The sequence below is a fragment of the Eptesicus fuscus genome, chromosome 7 (genome assembly GCF_027574615.1).
Source record: "Eptesicus fuscus isolate TK198812 chromosome 7, DD_ASM_mEF_20220401, whole genome shotgun sequence".
NCBI classification, from domain to species: Eukaryota; Metazoa; Chordata; class Mammalia; order Chiroptera; family Vespertilionidae; genus Eptesicus; species Eptesicus fuscus.
In genome coordinates, this window is record NC_072479.1 from 40,570,322 (window position 1) to 40,589,850 (window position 19,529).

At 37.6% G+C, this 19,529-nt stretch overlaps 2 protein-coding genes across 3 annotated transcripts in view; one reads left to right on the forward strand and one right to left on the reverse strand.

Moving 5' to 3' along the window:
* Positions 1-6,180: 6,180 nt before the first annotated feature.
* Positions 6,181-16,250, reverse strand: THAP2 (THAP domain containing 2). The gene is made up of 3 exons (XM_008155547.3): positions 15,524-16,250; positions 7,939-8,134; positions 6,181-7,061 (listed from the first exon to the last, which is right to left on the reverse strand). The coding sequence occupies exons 1-3, from the start codon at positions 15,592-15,594 to the stop codon at positions 6,672-6,674; spliced, it is 657 nt and encodes a 218-aa protein (XP_008153769.2). The 5' UTR covers positions 15,595-16,250; the 3' UTR covers positions 6,181-6,671.
* A 245-nt stretch (positions 16,251-16,495) lies between these two features.
* The window catches only part of ZFC3H1 (zinc finger C3H1-type containing), a 66,486-nt gene continuing 63,452 nt past the window's right edge, over positions 16,496-19,529 (forward strand). For both annotated transcript variants that reach the window (XM_028131172.2, XM_008155548.3), the window contains exon 1: positions 16,496-17,090. In XM_028131172.2, the coding sequence (XP_027986973.2) occupies positions 16,496-17,090 (595 nt within the window). The remainder of the gene's footprint in view (positions 17,091-19,529) is intronic.

Below are 19,529 nucleotides of genomic sequence, written 5' to 3' on the forward strand. Positions count from 1 at the left end.
ATAAACAAGTTTGGATTTTTCTGGGAAAAACATTTGGTACTTAACACCAATTATAACAATTATCCCGATGGCAAAAAAAACACCTACCATTGCCAGGAGAGTATCAATGGATTCTATGTGCAATTCCTTTGAATCTAAGCCAAAGGAGTGGTTTAGATTTTCTGAAATCTAATATTTGAGTGCCTAATATATATGTTAGACCCAAAAAGAAAAAAACAAAACATCTACATACACTGCCTTGAAGGAACATCTATATCTGTATCTATAAATATAAAAGCCTAAGCGACCGTCTGGCCGAAACCGGTTTGGCTCAGTGGATAGAGCGTCGGCCTGCGGACGCAAGGGTCCCAGGTTCGATTCCGGTCAAGGGCATGTACCTTGGTTGCGGGCACATCCCCAGTAGGGGGTGTCCAAGAGGCAGCTGATTGATGTTTCTCTCTCATCGATGTTTCTAGCTCTCTATCCCTCTCTCTTCCTCTCTGTAAAAATATATTTAAAAAAAAAAAAAGCCTAAGCGACCATCTGACTGGTCGACCATCTGGTAGCTATGACGTGAACTGACCACCAGGGGGCAAACACTCAACACAGGAGCTGCAGAGCTCTGGTGACTTGGCAGCTGCGGAACCACAGAGGAGGGAGCCTGATTCTGGGGTGCGTCACCAGAGAACTGCCCTCTCGCAATCTGGGACCCCTCGGGGGATGCCAGAGCTGGTTTTGGCCTGATTCCCACAGGCCAGGCAGAGGGACCCCACTGGTGCACAAATCCGTGCACCGGGCCTCTAGTACCGTGGTCAGCAAACTGTGATTCACGAGCCACATGTGGCTCTTTGGCCCCTTGAGTGGGGCTCTTCCACAAAATACCACGGCCTGGGCGAGTCTATTTTGAAGAAGTGGCGTTAGAAGAAGTTTAAGTTTAAAAAATTTGGCTCTCAAAAGAAATTTCAATCGTTGTACTGTTGATATTTGGCTCTGATGACTAATGAGTTTGCCGACCACTGCTCTAGTAGAAGATAAAAATAGATATGCAATTACATTATCCAACTTATGTATAAAACAGGATTCAAGGAATAAATCACTTAGGTCACTTTGGAATGTTAAAGCAGTGATTTTCAACTGGTGTGCAGCAAGAATTTTTAAAACATACAATACCTGACCATTTTCCCGTTAGATTGTCAAATTAAAAAAAAAAATGATTATAGCCAACACAACAGCCATCTGCTGTGAATGAGTAAAAACTATACTTATTTTTTGGTGTCAGATTGACCAAAAATACATATATTTGGTGTGCTGCAGAATTTAAGTAATGAAAGTGTGCCATGAGATGAAAAAAGTTAAAAATCTATGTCAGAGAGCGAGTGTTAGAGCTAAGGCTTGAAGGATGATAAGGAGTTTGTTGTTACCAAACTAAGTGAAAGGCAATCTGTAAAGGTTTGGTGGTTAAGAAGAACATGAAAATAGGAAGTGGAAGAGTTAAAGTTTGAAATATTATCTAAATAATTACACTGACAATCTGAGAGATAGGCATATACTATCTGCTTTCTTGACATTAAACACAAAGATTTTTAAAAAGTTATTGAGCACAATTGAGGCCTAGGCAGTAAATTGAGGACTGATGTTGAATTAGAGTCAACTCATTCTAAAAGGGCATTAGGAGAAGAGGGTATGGAACAGTGAGGGCAGGAATAAACAAATGGAGTATTTTTTTCCCAGTAGCCTTGTGAACAGGGATCATGTCCGTTTAGTTCATTCTAGTTTGCTCAATGTCTCTTAGTGAATGTTAAGATAGTATGTTTTGAATTAAAGTATTAAGTAATATTTTAATCAGACAAAAATTAAGAAAAATCACATCTTATATCCCTTTTTATTAGAATAATGCTTTGATAATAGTAACTACAAAGCAAACTTTTTGTTAGCCTCAAATTATTGTCAGGATAGACAGAATTTTTAGTATATCTGGTTTAGATTGCATAACCAGTATTTAAAACAGTGCAAATAAACTATAGTGGATGCTTAGATATAAGTTAAGTAACAAAAATGATAATGATCATTCGTCTTCCAGGCTTTACATATTTTTATTTTATTTACAGTTTGCTTTAATTTAGGGAGAAGAACATCTACAGAAGTATCTCAAGGGGTCAACTTGGAGGAAGGACTTCCACTGAAATGTTCATGTACATTTTTTAGAAATAATAGGCATGATACTAATGTCCTTGGAAAAAAGGTTTTAATATCAATATACTCAGAATACAATTTCTGTGTGAATACAATATATAATTTTAAAATATAAATTATAAAATCATTAATTTTAGAAAGTTTCCAAACTACCTAAATACCAAAAGAAACCCATATTCTGGCATAAAATTGAACCATTTTCTCTATATTATACCCAAATTAAAGTTTACCCGTATTCTAACATTGAGAAATGAGATAACCAACATTAAAAAGTCTACCCAGAAAAGATCAATGATGACTTCATAGACTATTTTTAATATATATATATATATATATATATATATATATATTATAATATTTTATATTAGGTTTTTTTGGACACATGACTTGTTCTCTTTTAATAACATGATTTACATATTTAACAGAGGGTTATGTGGTGGGCGAATGGAAGACTTGAAGGCTGAAGACCAATGTTTAATCTCTAGAACTTCCTACATTCTATCCCTTGTGCCAGTTGGCACACTGTAAATGTCTGAATGAATAAATAAGTTACATCAACACTGATTTCTTCAGCTGTAAATTGGAGGTGATAACACGTATCACACAGAATATTTGTAAAGAACAACCAAGAGAACTAATGGGTGCCATAGTGCTTTGTTAACTTTAAGACTCTGAGCTAAAATATTTTAAAGATCTGAATTAGTAGGGTTTGTTGTTTTGTAAAAGCATCAAATAAACTCCTTGGCTTTGATGTAGTATTTTATTTAGTTATATTTCCTATTAACAAATATACCATTAACAACAAATTTGTACAGTGTTCATTTTAAAGGGAAAAATATCTTACAACTCATTAAAAAAACACGCCGAAAGCGGTTTGGCTCAGTGGCTAGAGCATCGGCCTGTGGACTGAAAGGTCCCAGGTTCAATTCCGGTCAAGGGCATGTACCTTGGTTGCGGGCACATCCCCAGTAGGGGGTGTGCAGGAGGCAGCTGATCGATGTTTCTCTCTCATCAATGTTTCTATCTCTCTATCCCTCTCCCTTCCTCTCAGTAAAAATCAATAAAAAATATTTAAAAACAAACAAAAAAACACCATGTAATTCAGGTCAACATTAGTGTCCTTTTACTTCCTTTGGTTAAGTCATAAGAAATCTCTTTGTTTCAAAAGAAAAGTATTTCATTATAAGAAGGTCTGAAGTTTATATTCTCATTAAATTCCAATTTACCAAAGCACTTCACACATATGTTCTTTATAGCATTTATCATATTGTATAATAAATTTTTTTTTTCTTTCAGGAGACTTTGAGCAACTTAAGGGTAAAAAATCGAGTCAGATTAATCTCATTTTTTAAAAAGCATTTTACTTATTTTTAAAATGTTTTTATTTATTTATTTTTTTAGAGGGAGAAGAAGAGGGAGAGTTAGAAACATCAATGAGATTGACTGATTCCTGCATACCACCACTGGGGACCAAGCCTGCAACCTGGGCGTGTGCCCTAACTGGGAATCAAATTGGTGACTTCTTGGTGCAAGGAATGACACTCAACCAGCTGAGCCACACCGGCCAGGCCAGATTCATCTTTATATCAAGTTACTATATAGCCTTTGGCTCGTTCTTTTTTTTTTTTTTTAACATATTTTTATTTTTATTGATTTCAGAAAGGGAGGGAGAGGGAGAGGGAGAGGTAGAAACATCAATGATGAGAGAGAATAATTGATCAGATGCCTCCTGCCTGCCCCACAGTGGGGATCAAAACCACAACCCAGGCATGTGCCCTGACCAGAAATCGAACCTTGATCTCCTGGTTCATAGACTGAGGTTCAATTTCTGAGCCATACCTGCCAGGCTTGGCTGGTTCTTTCTAAAGGTTAGTGCCTAAGTAGACATAGAATGAACAAACAGAGGATATGTGTTGTGTCCGGCAGAGGAAAAAGAGCTATTATAATTCTGATTAGTTTTATAGTATACGGTCAAAGTGATAAGAAGTTTATCAATAAGCTAAAAACAGGATTTTAAGTTTCTTTTTAGATTTTATTCTATGAATAAGGCTATTTTTAAGGTAAACAGATGTATGTTAATGAAGGAATCTGATGCAGAGTGTTTGGAACATGTTATCAGGACAGTGACATGAAAATTACATAGGGAAAACACCAAAAATTTTTTCACTTTAAAATTACTCAGTGGTAGTTTATTTAGTGGTCTCAAATAATAATGAATAGAAATTGCTGAAAGCTTATTGTATTTCATAATGTTCTATTTTTGTGATTTTTAAAATGTTATATTAAGATTCCAAGATATTATTGTAAATAGGAATCAGCCTACATTAGTGTTTTGTATTGGGGAGGGGTGGTGAATCTGTATTTGGAAAGCATAGTTTATGTTTAAATGATTATTTATCTAACTTATTTTGAGGTGTAAAGTAGATATGGTCAATAAGTGTTTGCTGATGATTCTGACTAGGTATTGTTAAAAAGATTATTTGAAACCATATTAGAAAAAAGAACATGGAGCTAAATCTAATATTTAAGATAAAATGATGAACAAGGTTTATAATATAAGGTGGAGCAAAAGTAGGTTTACAGTTGTTCATATGGAAAATAATACAATAATTAATAAATAAGAACAAATTCTGCTTCATGTACTCACAACTGTGAACCTACTTTTGCCCCACCCTGTATACACAAAAGGATTTTCATAAATATTTAAGTGCCTTACAATTAAAACAGACTTTCCTACCCTTGCCTTTGTGAAATCTAGTTGCTTGGGAGGCATTCCTTATTAAAAGAGGGTGCCAATAATATAAAAAGACTGTTGCTAGGATCCAAGCAAAACAGCAATCTGAGCCCTGGCTGGGTCGCTCAGTTGGTTCAAGTGTTGTCCCAATACACCAAGGTTGCGGGTTCAATCCCTGGTCAGGGCACATATAAGAATCAACCAATGAATGCATAAGTAAGTGGAACAACAAATCAATGGCCCTCTCTCTCACACACACATCAACAAAATAAAAAGAACCACCACCCAACAATCTAAACAGCTGGGGGAAAAGTATTTTTTTTTTTTTTAAATCATCAAGTAGCATTTACTTTATAGGAAAGATTTACAGTAATTTATGATTAGGTGTATGTTACTTTCATATGGTGGTGTCAGAAAGCTTGAATCAGGATTAAATAACTTCATGATACATTAATAATTTTTGCTGGATTTGATCAAAACTATTAGAAGTGTTCTTAATAAACATTTATCTTGTGAAGTAAGGCAAACTCTTTAATTGTTCAAGTGGCGACTATAAGAATAGTTCTGATATTCTATTTTGTAAGATAATTAGCACTTGCATAGTTTTATTCACAGACATGTGTTTTTGTAGGGAAGTACATTTTATTTCCCTTATATGGTATGGTTGTTCTATTCTACTCTTACTAAGAAAGGAGATAAAAAGCAAGCTGATGTGTAAAAAAGACTGATTCCATTTTAAGTTATAAGTTGTAAAGATATAGTAAGTACTGTTTATGATTAAATTCTGCTGTAGGTTTATGGGGGGAGGGAAAGCTTAAAAGTTTTGGTATCAACATACATGAAGGCAGAGGGAGTTTTCTAACAGGGAACTGGTAGCATATTTGCTTATTAATACATCAATTTTGAAATTAAAAAAATTTTTTTTAAGTAAAAAAGTAGTATACAGTTATCTTTTTGTTAAAGGTAAAAGTTAGATCCTGATCTCTGCATTATTTCACAACATATTTTCTTAGAAAGTTAATATAACCAGCTACCAGTTTTTATGGTACTAGTCTGAGGTACTTGAGTCCTTACTAGCTTGGATGACTCAAGGGTAATTCATATTTAAAAATATTTTCAAAATATTTTACAATCCATTTTAAAAGATAATATTCTTATGAGGGAGATTATGATTAGCTCACTTTTACTGTTAAAAAGATATAGAAAGTTTAAATAAGAACTTGCCCTGCACCTCAGGCTTTGTTCTGTAAAGTTTCCAAATCACAGTGTCAGTAATAATTTAATTAATACAAACCCCAGCAGTTTTAAAGTCATATTTAATATTGGTTAACTCCTACTTACCTTACTTAGAATGTAATGTCTCAACTTTGGTACACAAAAACATTTTTTTCTAATATAAATTAAACACACTACTTGTTATAGAGTGTTCTTTAAAAGTTGTTTAAAAAGGCAAAAACACATCTTGCAAAACTTCCTAGCAAATTTTTAATGTATGTAATTCTCATGTAAGGCACTTCCATGCTTTTTCAAATAGGTTTCATAAAGTTCTCTATTTTTGTAATCAAGTCTTCATAAGTTATACAGTAAGAATGTTACTTCAAGTAAAACTTTAATAAATACCCAATTTTGGCATTATTTCCTTAAATATCTTTACCATTGAATAGAATAAATGATGGGCATCAAGACCGATGCAAGCTAATCTTCCTTTTTTTCTTTTTGTGTGCAGGCTAATCTTAAATAAAAGCACTCTTGATCTGGTTTATATTTAGAGAACTGGTAATGTTTTATCTTGTTGGTCTTGTTCAAGAATCTTGAAATCCTCCAAAGGAAGACTGCTTAAGGCAGTTGGTAAAATGTGTTCGGATGTGCCTTTAGGTAATATGTTATTTGCTTCTAGATTCTTCACAAAGCAAGTGGCTTTGATCCATCTTCGAGTTGCTCTGCGTTCTTTTTGTAGGCAAGTTTTCATTTTCCTTCTTAAACTTGCTATTTCTTTTTCCAGTTTAATTATCCTCTTTTTTGCCTCCATAGGATTCCTAAAGGCATAACTGTGTTCAAGTAGCACTTGTTGACTATTAATGTTTGATTTTAAATTAGATGGTCCAGTTGGAGTACAACTGTTACTTTTCTTCAGAAGATTCCGTGACTTGAGTTTCTGCACCAAATAAAATTAGAGGGTTGTACATAAGTTATGCACTATCACAAATAAATTTTGTCCAATTTAAATAACAGTATTTAAATTTCTCTTTTAAAAACTGATTTTAAAAGATAGCAAACATCACCAACCCATCTCATGTAATCATAGATTCAAGTTTTTCAAGTGGTTGAATTAACTCAAGTCACCTATTTCTGTTTGTTTTCCCTCTGCAAAGAGATACTAACATTGGTTTGGAAATAGACAATGGACTTCCAAGGTCCTTCCAAATTGTTACGATTTTATGGAGACTATAAATATCTTTTGTAATTGTCTAAGGCCAATATAATGTATTTAGATATTTATGTGATACTGATTTGATCTCTTTTGTAGGTAAATATTATTTGCTCAATTAATATTTCAGACCTTGGATCCTACTTAATAAAAATATATTCCCAAGTATCAAGCCCCTGAATAGATTTAGTACTTATTGTTTAGTTATAGCTCCCATTCAAGGATTTAAAATGTGGACAGAAATTTTTGCTCAAATCAGAAACCTGAGGACCCTTTTTTCCTTTATTACTTTCATTCAATTAGTCATCAAGTCCTATTAATTCTACATCCTATATATCTCTATCATGAATCATCTCCTCTAGCATTCTTTTTAAAAATTATTAAATCTATTGGGGTGACATTGGTTAATATGATCATATAGGTTTCAGGTGTGGGATTCTATGTTACAAGATCTGTATATTGCACTGTGTGCTCACCACCCAAAGTCAAATCTTGTCCCTTCACCATATATTCGGTCCCCTTCACCCCACCCACCTCTTTAGCTTTCTTAATGCTACTCCCATCAGGCCTATATTATATCTAGCTTAAATATGTCATTACCTACCATAGACTTTATATGGGTACAAAAATCAAAAATGGTTGGAACAGCATCCATTTTAAGTCGTCGAGTTTGTCCTGTTAGGTCAAAACAGGAGGCTTCAAAGTGCTTTGAACAAAGAAAAGTGTGTTTTCCTGGCACAAAATTTTTGCGCCTAACCAGGCGAACCCATTCTTTTCTTCTTTTAGGATCCAAAGGAAACCTTAAAAAAAAAAAGGCAACTCAAATTCCAACTATCACAGTTCTGGTTGCACCTAAATGGTTAAAACAAATTTTAAGTGGTGATGATTTAAAGTGTTTTTAGCCTGGCTGGTGTGGCTCAGTGATTGAGTGTTGACCCATGAACTAAGAGGTCCCCGGTTTGATTCTCCGATCAGGGCACATGCCCATGTTGAGGGCTCAATCCCCAGTAGGGGGTGAGCAGGAGGCAACTGATCAATGTTTCTCTCTCATTGATGTTTCCATCTCTATATCCCTCTCCCTAAAATCAATAAAAACATATTTTAAAGTGTCTTCAATTTACATAAAAAATGTTATATTTCCAATATCCAGACACTGTCACAGAAACCAATTCATGCTAATTTTTATAAGTTGTAAAAAATTAATAAAAAACTGACTTGAGTGGTTTTATTTTTCAGGGTTTTAAAAAGAGATCTTTCATCCTACTCCAGTCCTTAAAACTTGGGCAGTAAAAATAAACAAGACTACAGTGATCTAGGCCCTGGCTGGGTAGCTCTCCGTTGGTTAGAGCATCGTCCCAATACACCAAGGTTGCTGGTTCCATCTCCAGTCAGGGCACAAGAATCAACCAATGAATGCATAAATAAGTGGAACAACAAATCAATTTCTCCCCCCCCTTTCCTCTCTCTGTAAAAAACAAACAAACAAACAAAAAACCCTAAACTAGATCAAGCTTATGTAGAGCCGTAGAAGCAGGAGTAATTTTACATTGTACAGATCTGCTGCTGATATTCTAGTACATGGTCAAGATAAATCAAATTAATGCTCGGGTTGTAGGCTCGATCCCCAGTAGGGGGTGTGCAGGAGGCAGCTGATCAATGATTCTCTCTCATCACTAATGCTTCTATCCCTCTCTCTCTGAAATCAATAAAAATATATTAAAAAAAGATAAATTATCTACAGATTAAATTTTATCAAGGAAAGCCTAAATAGATTCTGGTATTCCTCTGTGTTCCTTCATTATGACACTGTTTTGTTTGAAATAAAAGTAGATTATAAGTTTCCTGAGGACAGGAATCACTATCTTTTTCTATCTTTTTTGTTTTGTTAACCCTCACCCAAGGAAATTTTTTCCATTGATTTTTAAAATGTTTTTATTGACTTTAGAAACAGGGAAAGGGAGAGTTAGAAACATCAATGATGAGAATCATCGATTGCCTGCCTCCTGCATGCCCCCTACTGGGAATAGAGCCCACACCTGGGCATGTGCCCTGACCAGGATTCCAATCCTGACCTCGGGTTTATGGATTGTTGCTCAACCACTGAGCCACACCAGCTGGGCCCATTGAGAGAGAGTGGAAGGGAGGGAGGAAAGAGAATGGGGGAGAGAAAGAGAGAAACATCCATGTGAGACACATTGATTGGTTGTCTCCAGAATGCACTCTGACCCGGGCAAGGGATCAAACCTGCAACCCAGGTATGTGCTCTTGACTGAGAATCTAACCAGAGACCCTTTGGTGCTCAGGGCCTGGGCCGATGCTCTAATCCAGGCGTCCTCAAACTACGGCCCGCGGGCCACATGCGGGTGTCTTTGCCGTTTTGTTTTTTTACTTCAAAATAAGATATGTGCAGTGTGCATAGGAATTTGTTCATAGTTTTTTTTAAACTATAGTCCGCCCCTCCAACGGTCTGAGGGACAGTGAACTGGACCCCTGTTTAAAAAGTTTGAGGACCCCTGCAAGGCAGGCTAGGGCTTATCTCTTTAACACTTAGTACAGTTGCCTTGAGTAAGGACTCAACAAAAATTTGCTAAATTAAAATGAGACAGAATATGCAAATTAATAACTCACTGTATTACTTCCATGTAAACAGCATATATTTTTAAAAAAATGAAAGCTACGTAATACAGTAGAAATCTATTACAAAAAGTAAAATGCTGCTGACAAGCCCAGCAGGAATGTTTTTCCTTTCATATTTATTTCAAGTATACTAATGTGTACCCAGTTAAGGAAGAGAAAAATATAAGGGACTGTCAAAATCAGTGTTAACTGTGTTGACTGATTTGGAAACAAAACAATCAACATTCACATGTAACAACTTTGAGTTCAACTCTTCTTTAGTTTGATTACCTAATGAACTGAGTAGTGTTTAAAAAGAATCATTCATGTTAGAAGATCATGTGGCTCCCCAACTGAAGCTTCACTAGGTAACAACTTTGGCTATTATCAGATATCCAGTTTGCTTAAATGACCAGCAGTGAGGACACAGAGATGAAAGCCCAGATTTACTGATAAATACCTTTCAGTCTCCTGTCCCTGTCCCCTCAACTCCAAACATACCTTGATCTGAAGATATTAGCATTTGTCACTCTACAGTTCATGTTTTCAGAAATGTAAGTTTTTTTTTCTATTTCATTAGAACCCCCCGATTAATTTATCTACTCTGTGTACCCCTCATCTTTTAGTAAAATGTATTCTCATTTCAAAGATCTCTGTTCCAATATTTAATGGTTTGGAAATATTTCCTGTGCCCTAAGCTTGAAAATCAAGCTTTAGTTTATAAACACTAAACTTATGAACTTCTTCTTGTTGGGGGCCTCAATAAAGACTCAGAACGCATAAAATAAGTACTATCATTGGATTATCATTTGTATAAGACTCTTCAGAAATATGAAGGCTGTCTTTCAGATATTTAACCCCTTTTTCTTTAGCTTTTTAAAATGAGCTCCCTAATTATACAATCAGTACTTCCAACTGAACCTTAACCAAATTTTATTTCCATCTTTTAAGACTCAATTAAGGAATAGCATCTTCCTAAAGAAGTTTTTCATGATCAGAAGACGAGGTTAATGTTCCTATATGATAAAGAATTAATACCACTGTATTTTAATTGCTTCCTTTTCTATCTCCACCACTATATCATGTTTTTCCTGGTTAGAACTGTTTTTCACTACTTTATCATGTTAAGTAAGCACTCAGTGAGCTTTTCTGAGTGAATCAGTGAATAAATGAACTAATGGGGCTAGCCGAAACCGGTTTGGCTCAGGGGATAGAGCGTCGGCCTTCGGACTCAAGGGTCCCAGGTTCGATTCCGGTCAAGGGCATGTACCTTGGTTGCGGGCACATCCCCAGTAGGGGGTGTGCAAGAGGCAGCTGATCGATGTTTCTAACTCTCTATCCCTCTCTGTAAAAAATCAATAAAATATATTTTAAAAAAAATAATAATAATGGGGCTAGCTTAGCATTACTAAATAATCTTTAGTTATGTGTTTAAATAGAATAATAACCAACAAATTTACATATATATATATATATTTTTATTATTGATTTCAGAGAGGAAGGGAGAGGGAAAGATAGAAACATCAATGATGAGAGAGAATCATTGCTTCCTGCACACCTCACACTGGGGTTGAGCCTGCAACCTGGGCATGTGCCCTGACTGGGAATCGAATCGTGACCTCCTGTTTCATAGGTCAACACTCAACCACTGAGCCATGCTGGCTGGGTTAATCAACAATTTTATATTTGATTTTTCAATAATCATATTTTGCATGTGTTGGATTTTTCTTAGTATGTTCAAAGGGGGTAGATATAGCCCATAGTTGAATTTAAATAATAAATCATCCTGTATTTAAAAAATAACATAGTAGTAACAGATGGATATATGTTTGTCTACACCATAATAAAACTAGGCTTTCAGAAACATTAGATGTTTGGAAAAAATCAGTATTTTAAGCAATGCTATTTGACTTGTGTCTTTAATAAGTGGCTGAATTCCCTTATATTCCAAAAAATGCCCTAGGAACTGTCCTAAGTGGTAAATAAAACTGACCTACTTTTATGGTATCTACCTTCTATTAAGGGCATACTGTAATGGGGAGGGTAGAGGACTGAACAGCTTGATGCAATAGAAAAGAATGGCTAAGAACTGTTGTCTCTCAAGTCAAATCAGGGTGTCAATCCTGGTTACTTTACATAACAGCTAGGTAACTTGAGGCAAGTTATGCAACCTTTTTAGTCTTTGGTTTTATTGTCTATAAGGTACCATTTTCATGATATCTAGTGTGGTTTTAGGGATTAAATGAGACAGTTTATGGTAAATACTAGATAAATGTTATTTGTTATTATAAAAGTAATTACAAGTGTCATGGGTATTCTAAAAAAGGTTAAGTACAAGGTTGAATGGAACCATAAAGCAGGAAGAGCTAATCTAGTCAGGAGGCTTTAGGATAGTGGGAATTAGCTAGAGGAATTAGGGTGGGAATAGTGAAGAGTGTTATGACATGAAATGATGCCAGAGAACTTTCTAAGTTAAAGAGTAATTTTGAACTTTATCCAAAATGGCATCGGCAAGCCATTATAAGTCACAATTTAGAGCTGATTAAAAAAAAAAAAGTTTTTTACTGATTTCAGGAGAGAGGAGGAGAAACATCAATGAGAGAAAACCATCAATTGGCTACCTCCTGCACGGCCCCTACTGGGAATGGAGGCACGTGCTCCGACCAGGAATTGAACCAGCGGACCTCCCAGTGCATGGGATGATGCTCAACCGAGCCACACCGGCTGGGGGCATTATCTTATTCTTAAAACTATATATGTCTGTTACATCTATATGGTATAAATGCTATATAGAGTAGTGTGGTACTGCACATTTCTTCCCAACTTTATGATTAGTGATGTCAGGTTGGTAGTTTGAAACCAGATAATGTAGGGAGTATTTATATTATAGAATTAGGGCAAATACTTCGAATCAGGGCTTTCCCCCTTCCTTGGAGATTCTGTTGTTAAACATTTAGGAACAAACACTGATTACAGAAGTTAGGAGTACGTGAATGGAAGCAGTGAACCAGTTAAGAGGCTGCTGTAATTGAGTCAAAAGGGAATGGTAGGAAGGATAACCTTCTGATTTCTGGGTAGATGATGTTTTCATTTACTGAGAAAAGGCATGTGGGAAATGGAGTAGGTTTGAGGAAAGCGCAAATTCTTTAGTAGAGTTTTGATATAAATCTGAAGAACTGGAGAGGCCAGGGGAATACTGAGACACTTGGCCTATATATGTCTAGAACTCAATGAGATTTGGACTGGGGATAATTTGGGAAGCATCACCAAGTAAATGTTAACTGAGACCACAGCAACAGTTGATTTTTTTTTTTTTTTTTACAAAGAGAGGGGCTGGCAGGGGAGATAGGCTACAGAAGTAACTGAAAACCACAAAATTATAGTGTCAAATAATTCAAAAGTAGGGAGTATTTCAAGGAGGAAATGATCACATGCCATGAGAAAGGAATACAGGAGTGACAACTCATGTTAGCAAGAGCAGTATCAGAAAATTATTCGTGAGACCTAGTCCAGAGTGGGCTAAGAGATAAGAAAAATGAAGTCTACCAATGTCTTAGTAGAGGAGTTAGTTCATATTGTTTGTTTATAAAATACAAATGTATTTTTATTATTTTATGACCTACATTTTTGGGTTACACATGAAAATGTTTATTTCTAAAGAAGCAAATAGTCAAACATGGAAAGGAAGTATGCATGCTACTGTATCACTGTGTATCTCTTAAACATTCAATATTATTGGTCCTAGACTCTTTCCTATCTCTCATCTTCCAAATCAAATACAGTAGTTTCTCCTCAAATATTTCTCAACTCTGTCCACTTCTTTCCATCCTTACTGTGAGTATTACTCTAGGCCACTGGGTGGACTCTCCCTTATTTTAAGGCAGGCTCCTGTTTTTTCCTATCAACTCTCACCTCTCCTATTCTAGTGTTGGTTGTGCCAGCAAAGAAGTACATTGTGTAGTTCAGTTGACACTGTAGTGTAGATTTCCTTGTGAAACAGTGGGTAGGTGAACATTCTTTAAACAAGCTTCTTATTGAATTTCTCTTTCGATGATGCTCAACCAGCACTTTCAATAACACTATTCTCCATATTTCAGCCAGAGGACTTTTTAATATGCACATTTAATCATGCCATTTTTAAAAAACCTTCCATGGCTTCTCAAGAACTAATGGATAAAATAGAAAATCCTTAAAGGGGCATACAAGACTATGTCACCATTTGGTCCCATTTGAAATTTCACATCCTTTGAGAAGTGTTCTTTGACTTTACAAGGCTAAGTTAGTTCTCCCTGAATGTCTTTTCTGTGGCACTTAACTGCAATTATATTTGTCTTTTTATTATTATTATTATACTCTAAACTTCATGAATATAAGAATTTTCTGGATCTCTAGCACAATGTCAGGCAAATAAGAACTTGGTACACATCTGATAGATGAATAAAACACTACATTTGATGAAGTAGTTGAAAACAGAAACATCACAAAGATTTTTTTAAAGTGGCAACTTTTAATAAGGGGGTACATTTAGTCATCATGAGGAAGGGAAAAGGTCAAGGATATAATTTTCTACATCCTATGATTGTATTAAGTTGTGAGGTATATAAAATCAGAACTGTTTACACTTACTGCTTTTTAATGCTTCTTTTCTTCAGTCACATGGCAGGCACTTGCAGAGAAGGTAAACATTTATTTACGGTATTTCATGTAGTGTTCAAAGTGCTTTCAAGAGTTCTGATTTGAGAAAACTAAAGAATTTTCATTGGCCCTACCTGGTTTGGCTCAGTGGACAGAGCCTCAGCCTGTGGACTGAAGGGTCCTGGGTTCAATTCCAGTCAAGGGCACATGCCTGGGTTGCAGGCTTGATCCACAGTAGGGGGCGTGCAGGAGGCAGCCTGATCAATGATTCTCTCTCATCATTGATGTTTCTCTCTCACACTCCCTTCTTCTCTGAAATCAATAAAAATACATTAAAAAAAAAAAAGAACTTTCATTGCTCTTCCAGCAAAGGAAGGAAGAACCTAGGTTCTTTTTATTACTCTTAGTAAGAATGGAAAGCTTATCTTTTGCACTTTCATTAATATTGCTTAATTCCATAATTATCATTGATGACTCAATTCCTTTGCAGAGTTACTGTATGGGACTATTAGAGAAATCTAAATGCTTCCCATGTCAATTTAGCTAGGAAGAATTTCCTGATTTTAACGGGAACACAGTAGGCTTTAAGGTGACTGCCGACTTGAACAGGAAGATTTCTTATGGAGTCATTAATGTCAAGATCAGTCTAATACATGGGAGTAAAAGAATAGAAAATTAAGGTATCCGGCTGTCACTTTTATAAGGAGTAATCCCCATACAGAACTTGGATTTCTTTTATAAAGCAAGTACATCTTCCCCAAGGGGAGAAATATTGGACAGATTTGAGAAACACACAAAGGGAAAATACAGTGCTTCCCTGCTACCCCCTCGGTAGTGAAGTTATTAGAATGAGCAGAATCCTCGTGTTCCTTCTACACAAGCAATAGTCAATCTAACAGCTCGCGTTTCGTCTCGCCCCCACTCCCCGCCCAGGTTACCTGTGGAAGCTGATGTTAATGTGCTTGTTGTAGGTGGTAGCACAGCCCGCCGCGGCGCAATTGGTCGGCATTTCCCTTTCCCCCTCATTCGGCGCCGTCGTGAGCCAGTCCTGAGGCGCTGACTGCTACGCTGGGCAAGCGAGGCAGGGGGAAGGCCCACCGAGCAGAGTCGTGAGGCGGGGTGGGCACAAGGGGTGTGTATGTGTGTGCGTCGGGGGGTAGGGATCAACCTTCCCTCTTTATGAATATGGCCGACTTGAGCCCGCAGAGCCGTCAGTCCCGCAGCGCCAGTCGCCTTCCTTTGCCTTCACCAACATGGCGGACACACCCCGGTCCCCTCCGTGGCCCCCAAAAGGGAGAGGGACTACTGCGTCTCTTTAGGAGCTGTCCTTGGAGCAAAAAAAAAAAAAAAAGAAGAAGAAGAAGAAGAAGAAGAAGTAGAGGTACTATCCACCTCCCCGCCCCCCACTTCTACGATACACTCTCGAGGACGAGATTAAGAACAGACCCGCCCATTCCAACACGCATCCAGATATCCCAATCCAGTCCGTGGTGGGTGTGAGTTGCAGACTGGAAGGACAACCCTTAAAACAGGACAGGAAAAACTACAAGTCCCACTGAGACTCCCGTGGTCTTAATCGTTATCGCGGGAACTGAGAGCCTTGTTTCCGGCCTTGCGTAGGAAGTGACGTCGTGGGCTGAGCCACTTTCCGACCCCCTTTCTCGCGAGGCGGAAGAGCTCCATTCGCGGAGGAGCAAGGGGGCGCTAGGGTAGGGAACTGGGTTGCGACGGTCCGGCGAGAGAGAGCTCGGGTGCCGGGAAGTTGGGGAGCGCAGCCCGCTAGGTGTCCGAGTAGGGTAAGGCCGCACCGACCGGGTCCGTTAGGAAAGAAAGGGCCGAGGAGGAAGGTTGTCGGGCGGTTCCCCGGACGCAGGACTCCGGTTGTGTGGCAGGCGCTGCTCGCTCTCGGGATGGCGACCGCAGATCCTCCGGCCCCAGCCTCCAGTGGCCTCTCGCCCAAGGAAGAAGGGGAGCTAGAAGATGGGGAGATCAGCGATGACGATAATAGCCAGGTACGGAGCCGGAGCAGCAGCAGCAGCAGCGGCTGCGGGCTGTTACCGTATCCGCGGCGGAGGCCTCCTCACCCGGCCCGGGGCGGTGGATCCGGCGGAGGTGGTGGCTCCTCGTCGTCATCGTCCTCTTCGCAGCAGCAGCTGAGGAATTTCTCACGCTCGCGGCACGCGTCGGAGCGGGGCCACCTCAGGGGACACAGCAGCTACCGACCCAAAGAGTCGTTCCGTTCTCACCAGCCTTCCGTGCGGATGCCTTCGAGCTCGCTGTCCGAGAGCAGCCCCCGGCCGTCCTTCTGGGAACGCAGCCACATCGCTTTGGACCGTTTCCGCTTTCGAGGCCGGCCTTATCGGGGTGGGAGTCGCTGGAGTCGGGGTCGTGGAGGGGGTGACCGAGGAGGCAAGCCGGGGGGCAGACCACTTCTGGGTGGAGGACCGGGATCCGGATTCAACGGCAGTCAGAGCTGGCGGGAGCCCTCTCCGCCTCGGAAGAGTTGTATCCTTAACGTGGCGGTCGGCCCTGGGTGTGTCACTAAAGTTTCCCTTTAGCGTCGTTACTAGGTCTGTGAGATGAGTAACTCCACTGAACCGTCAGAGCCGCTTATTTGTTACTTCAAGTAAGTTGTTCTTTGGTAATCCCCATGTGTCATGCTATAGTGTTTTTAAAGATTGCTTTATTGGGTGTATTGCTTTTTAACATTACCGAGTCATTGTTTGGGGCCAAGCTAGTGGAATCTAACAGTCTAAAATCAGATTTGTAACAGTACCTCAGAAGCCCACGTTTTATTCGCATTTGTCTTTGCTGGTGCAGAAACTTTATACGTGAGGTTAACTTGGATTGTTAGAGGGAGAGAAAAATATATAGACAAACAATTTGGGGAATAGTGTTTTGTTTTTTTAAATCGTATTACACTTTGATATTGTAAATTATGAAGTTTTATTTTGCATAATCTTACCGTTTTTGTTTGTGATTTTGTTTTTACCTTTCTTGATTTATTCTTATATATTGGTGTCTTTTAAAGTGGGGACAAAAGACCATGTATTTTCACCAACTATGTTAATTCAGAGGATTTAAATTCCTATATCTTCTTGGAAAACTTTACCTACTTATCTATTTCTTACGTTTACTTCTTGACATTTTATAATTCCTAGTGCTGACAGATTTGGGTCAGAAAGAGAAGGATAAACTTAACAGCATTTTAATTTTAACATATGGGAAGCCATAGGGATTTATGGATGTATGGGAGGGTGGAGATGTGGAGAGGTTGAGAAGCAAAATACCTGATTTTTGTTTCCTCTAACCTTATTCTTCGTTATCTTTAACATTCCTGAGTCTACACAATATTTATACTGAGTCACCTGAAGTTTTGCTATTTTGTGATGGGTTGGTAGAACTATGTCTTGCTTATTCCATGATAACTACATAAAAGTAGTTTACTTGGCACCTTTATTATTGGTTGCAATTCCCATGGTATAATGATTTTGTTAGTATAGTTATTATATATGAAACTTACATATAATGACATTTGTTTGGAAGGCACTCAACATTATTTTTATATTAGAGCCATATGGTCTTTTTTGGATTTCAAGATACAAAGGGGACAAGAAATGTAGGTTTAGGTAAGTAGCTAGCTTCTGGTGCTAGTGCCTTGTAAAAACTTATTTTGGCAACCAAAATTTGAGTTAGGAACATTCCAGGATTATTTCAGAGAAAATCATGTAGGTATTTAACTTTTAAAGCGACAGAGGATGTTTTTCAAAAAAGTTAAAATCCCTGCCTGAGATATTTATTAACTAAGGATATGTTCATTGTCAATTCTGAATCTAAAAACAGAAAGGTATTTAAGCACATATCTGGTATGTATTTTTTAAGAATAGAAAAAATAAAATGTGTAATTTGTGTTGGAGAGACAGAGTTAAATAATTAGTTTTATATAAAAAGTTCAAATTGAGGTACATAAAAAGGGTTATGGGAACTCAAAAGTTTATTCTTAAATTATTCTGTAGAAAAGGGGGTGATGAGTGGGGTTTCCCTACCTCCTTCCTTTGCCTTTCTTCTGTCCACTCATTTAATATCAATTCGGCCTCTGCCATATACCTTTATTAATTAAGTTCATATGTTTTTATTAATAAACAGGCATATGAAGTTGTAAAAAAAAGTAGAGGAAGATAACCAGTCTGATTTCTCTATTAACTTTCTAGAAATGAGCTGTCTTGATGTTTATCTTTTCACAGATGCTGCATTTAAGAAAAGGATGCTTGTTTTGATCCTCTGCTAATTGCTTTTCTCGTGAAGTATCATTACTCTATCCTAGAGGTGATATTCTTTTAAGGATTTGTGAAGAAAAACATAGTTCCCAGCCACTTTTGTATAACATGAGCAAACAAAATTTGTAATGTGAAATTTTATTTATTCAAATTTCTTTATTTTTAAAAGAATTATCTTTATTGTTGAAAGTATTAGATGTCCCCTTTCCCCCCCAGTCATCTCCCCTTAACCCCTTCACCTCCCCCCCCCCCCATTTAGATTTCTTTAAGACCAAGATTGTACTGAGTTTAATTCATATTTCCATTGTTGGTTATAATAATGACATTTTTATTTTACAAATTTTGCATTCAGAAAGAATAAGTGTTTTTCTGTGGCTCATTTCCATAATCCAGAAGTGAAGCAGCATGAGTACAGGTGGTTGGTGGTGTTTTTTTTTTTTTTAACTTCTTTCTTTGTAATGATTAAGGTATGCTAGATGTAGCTTAAAAGAAGTAGAATAAACCAAATCCTACTGCAGTACTTACTGTCTTTTTAAAAATATTTCAAAATTGATTCTAGAGAGAGAGAGGGAGAGGGAGAGGGAGAGGGAGAGGGAGAGGAAGGGAGTGGGGACAGAGAGAAACATCAATGTGAGAAACATCATTCAGCTGCTTCCTGAACTCCTCC

Coding starts and splice junctions, on each gene's coding strand:
- THAP2 (XM_008155547.3), bottom strand. CDS start 15,594: ATGCCGACCAATTGCGCCGCGGCGGGCTGTGCTACCACCTACAACAAG. Junction 8,135..15,523: donor ATTAACATCAGCTTCCACAG/GTAACCTGGGCG, acceptor TTTTTTTTTAAG/GTTTCCTTTGGATCCTAAAA. Junction 7,062..7,938: donor GTACCCATATAAAGTCTATG/GTAGGTAATGAC, acceptor TATTTGGTGCAG/AAACTCAAGTCACGGAATCT.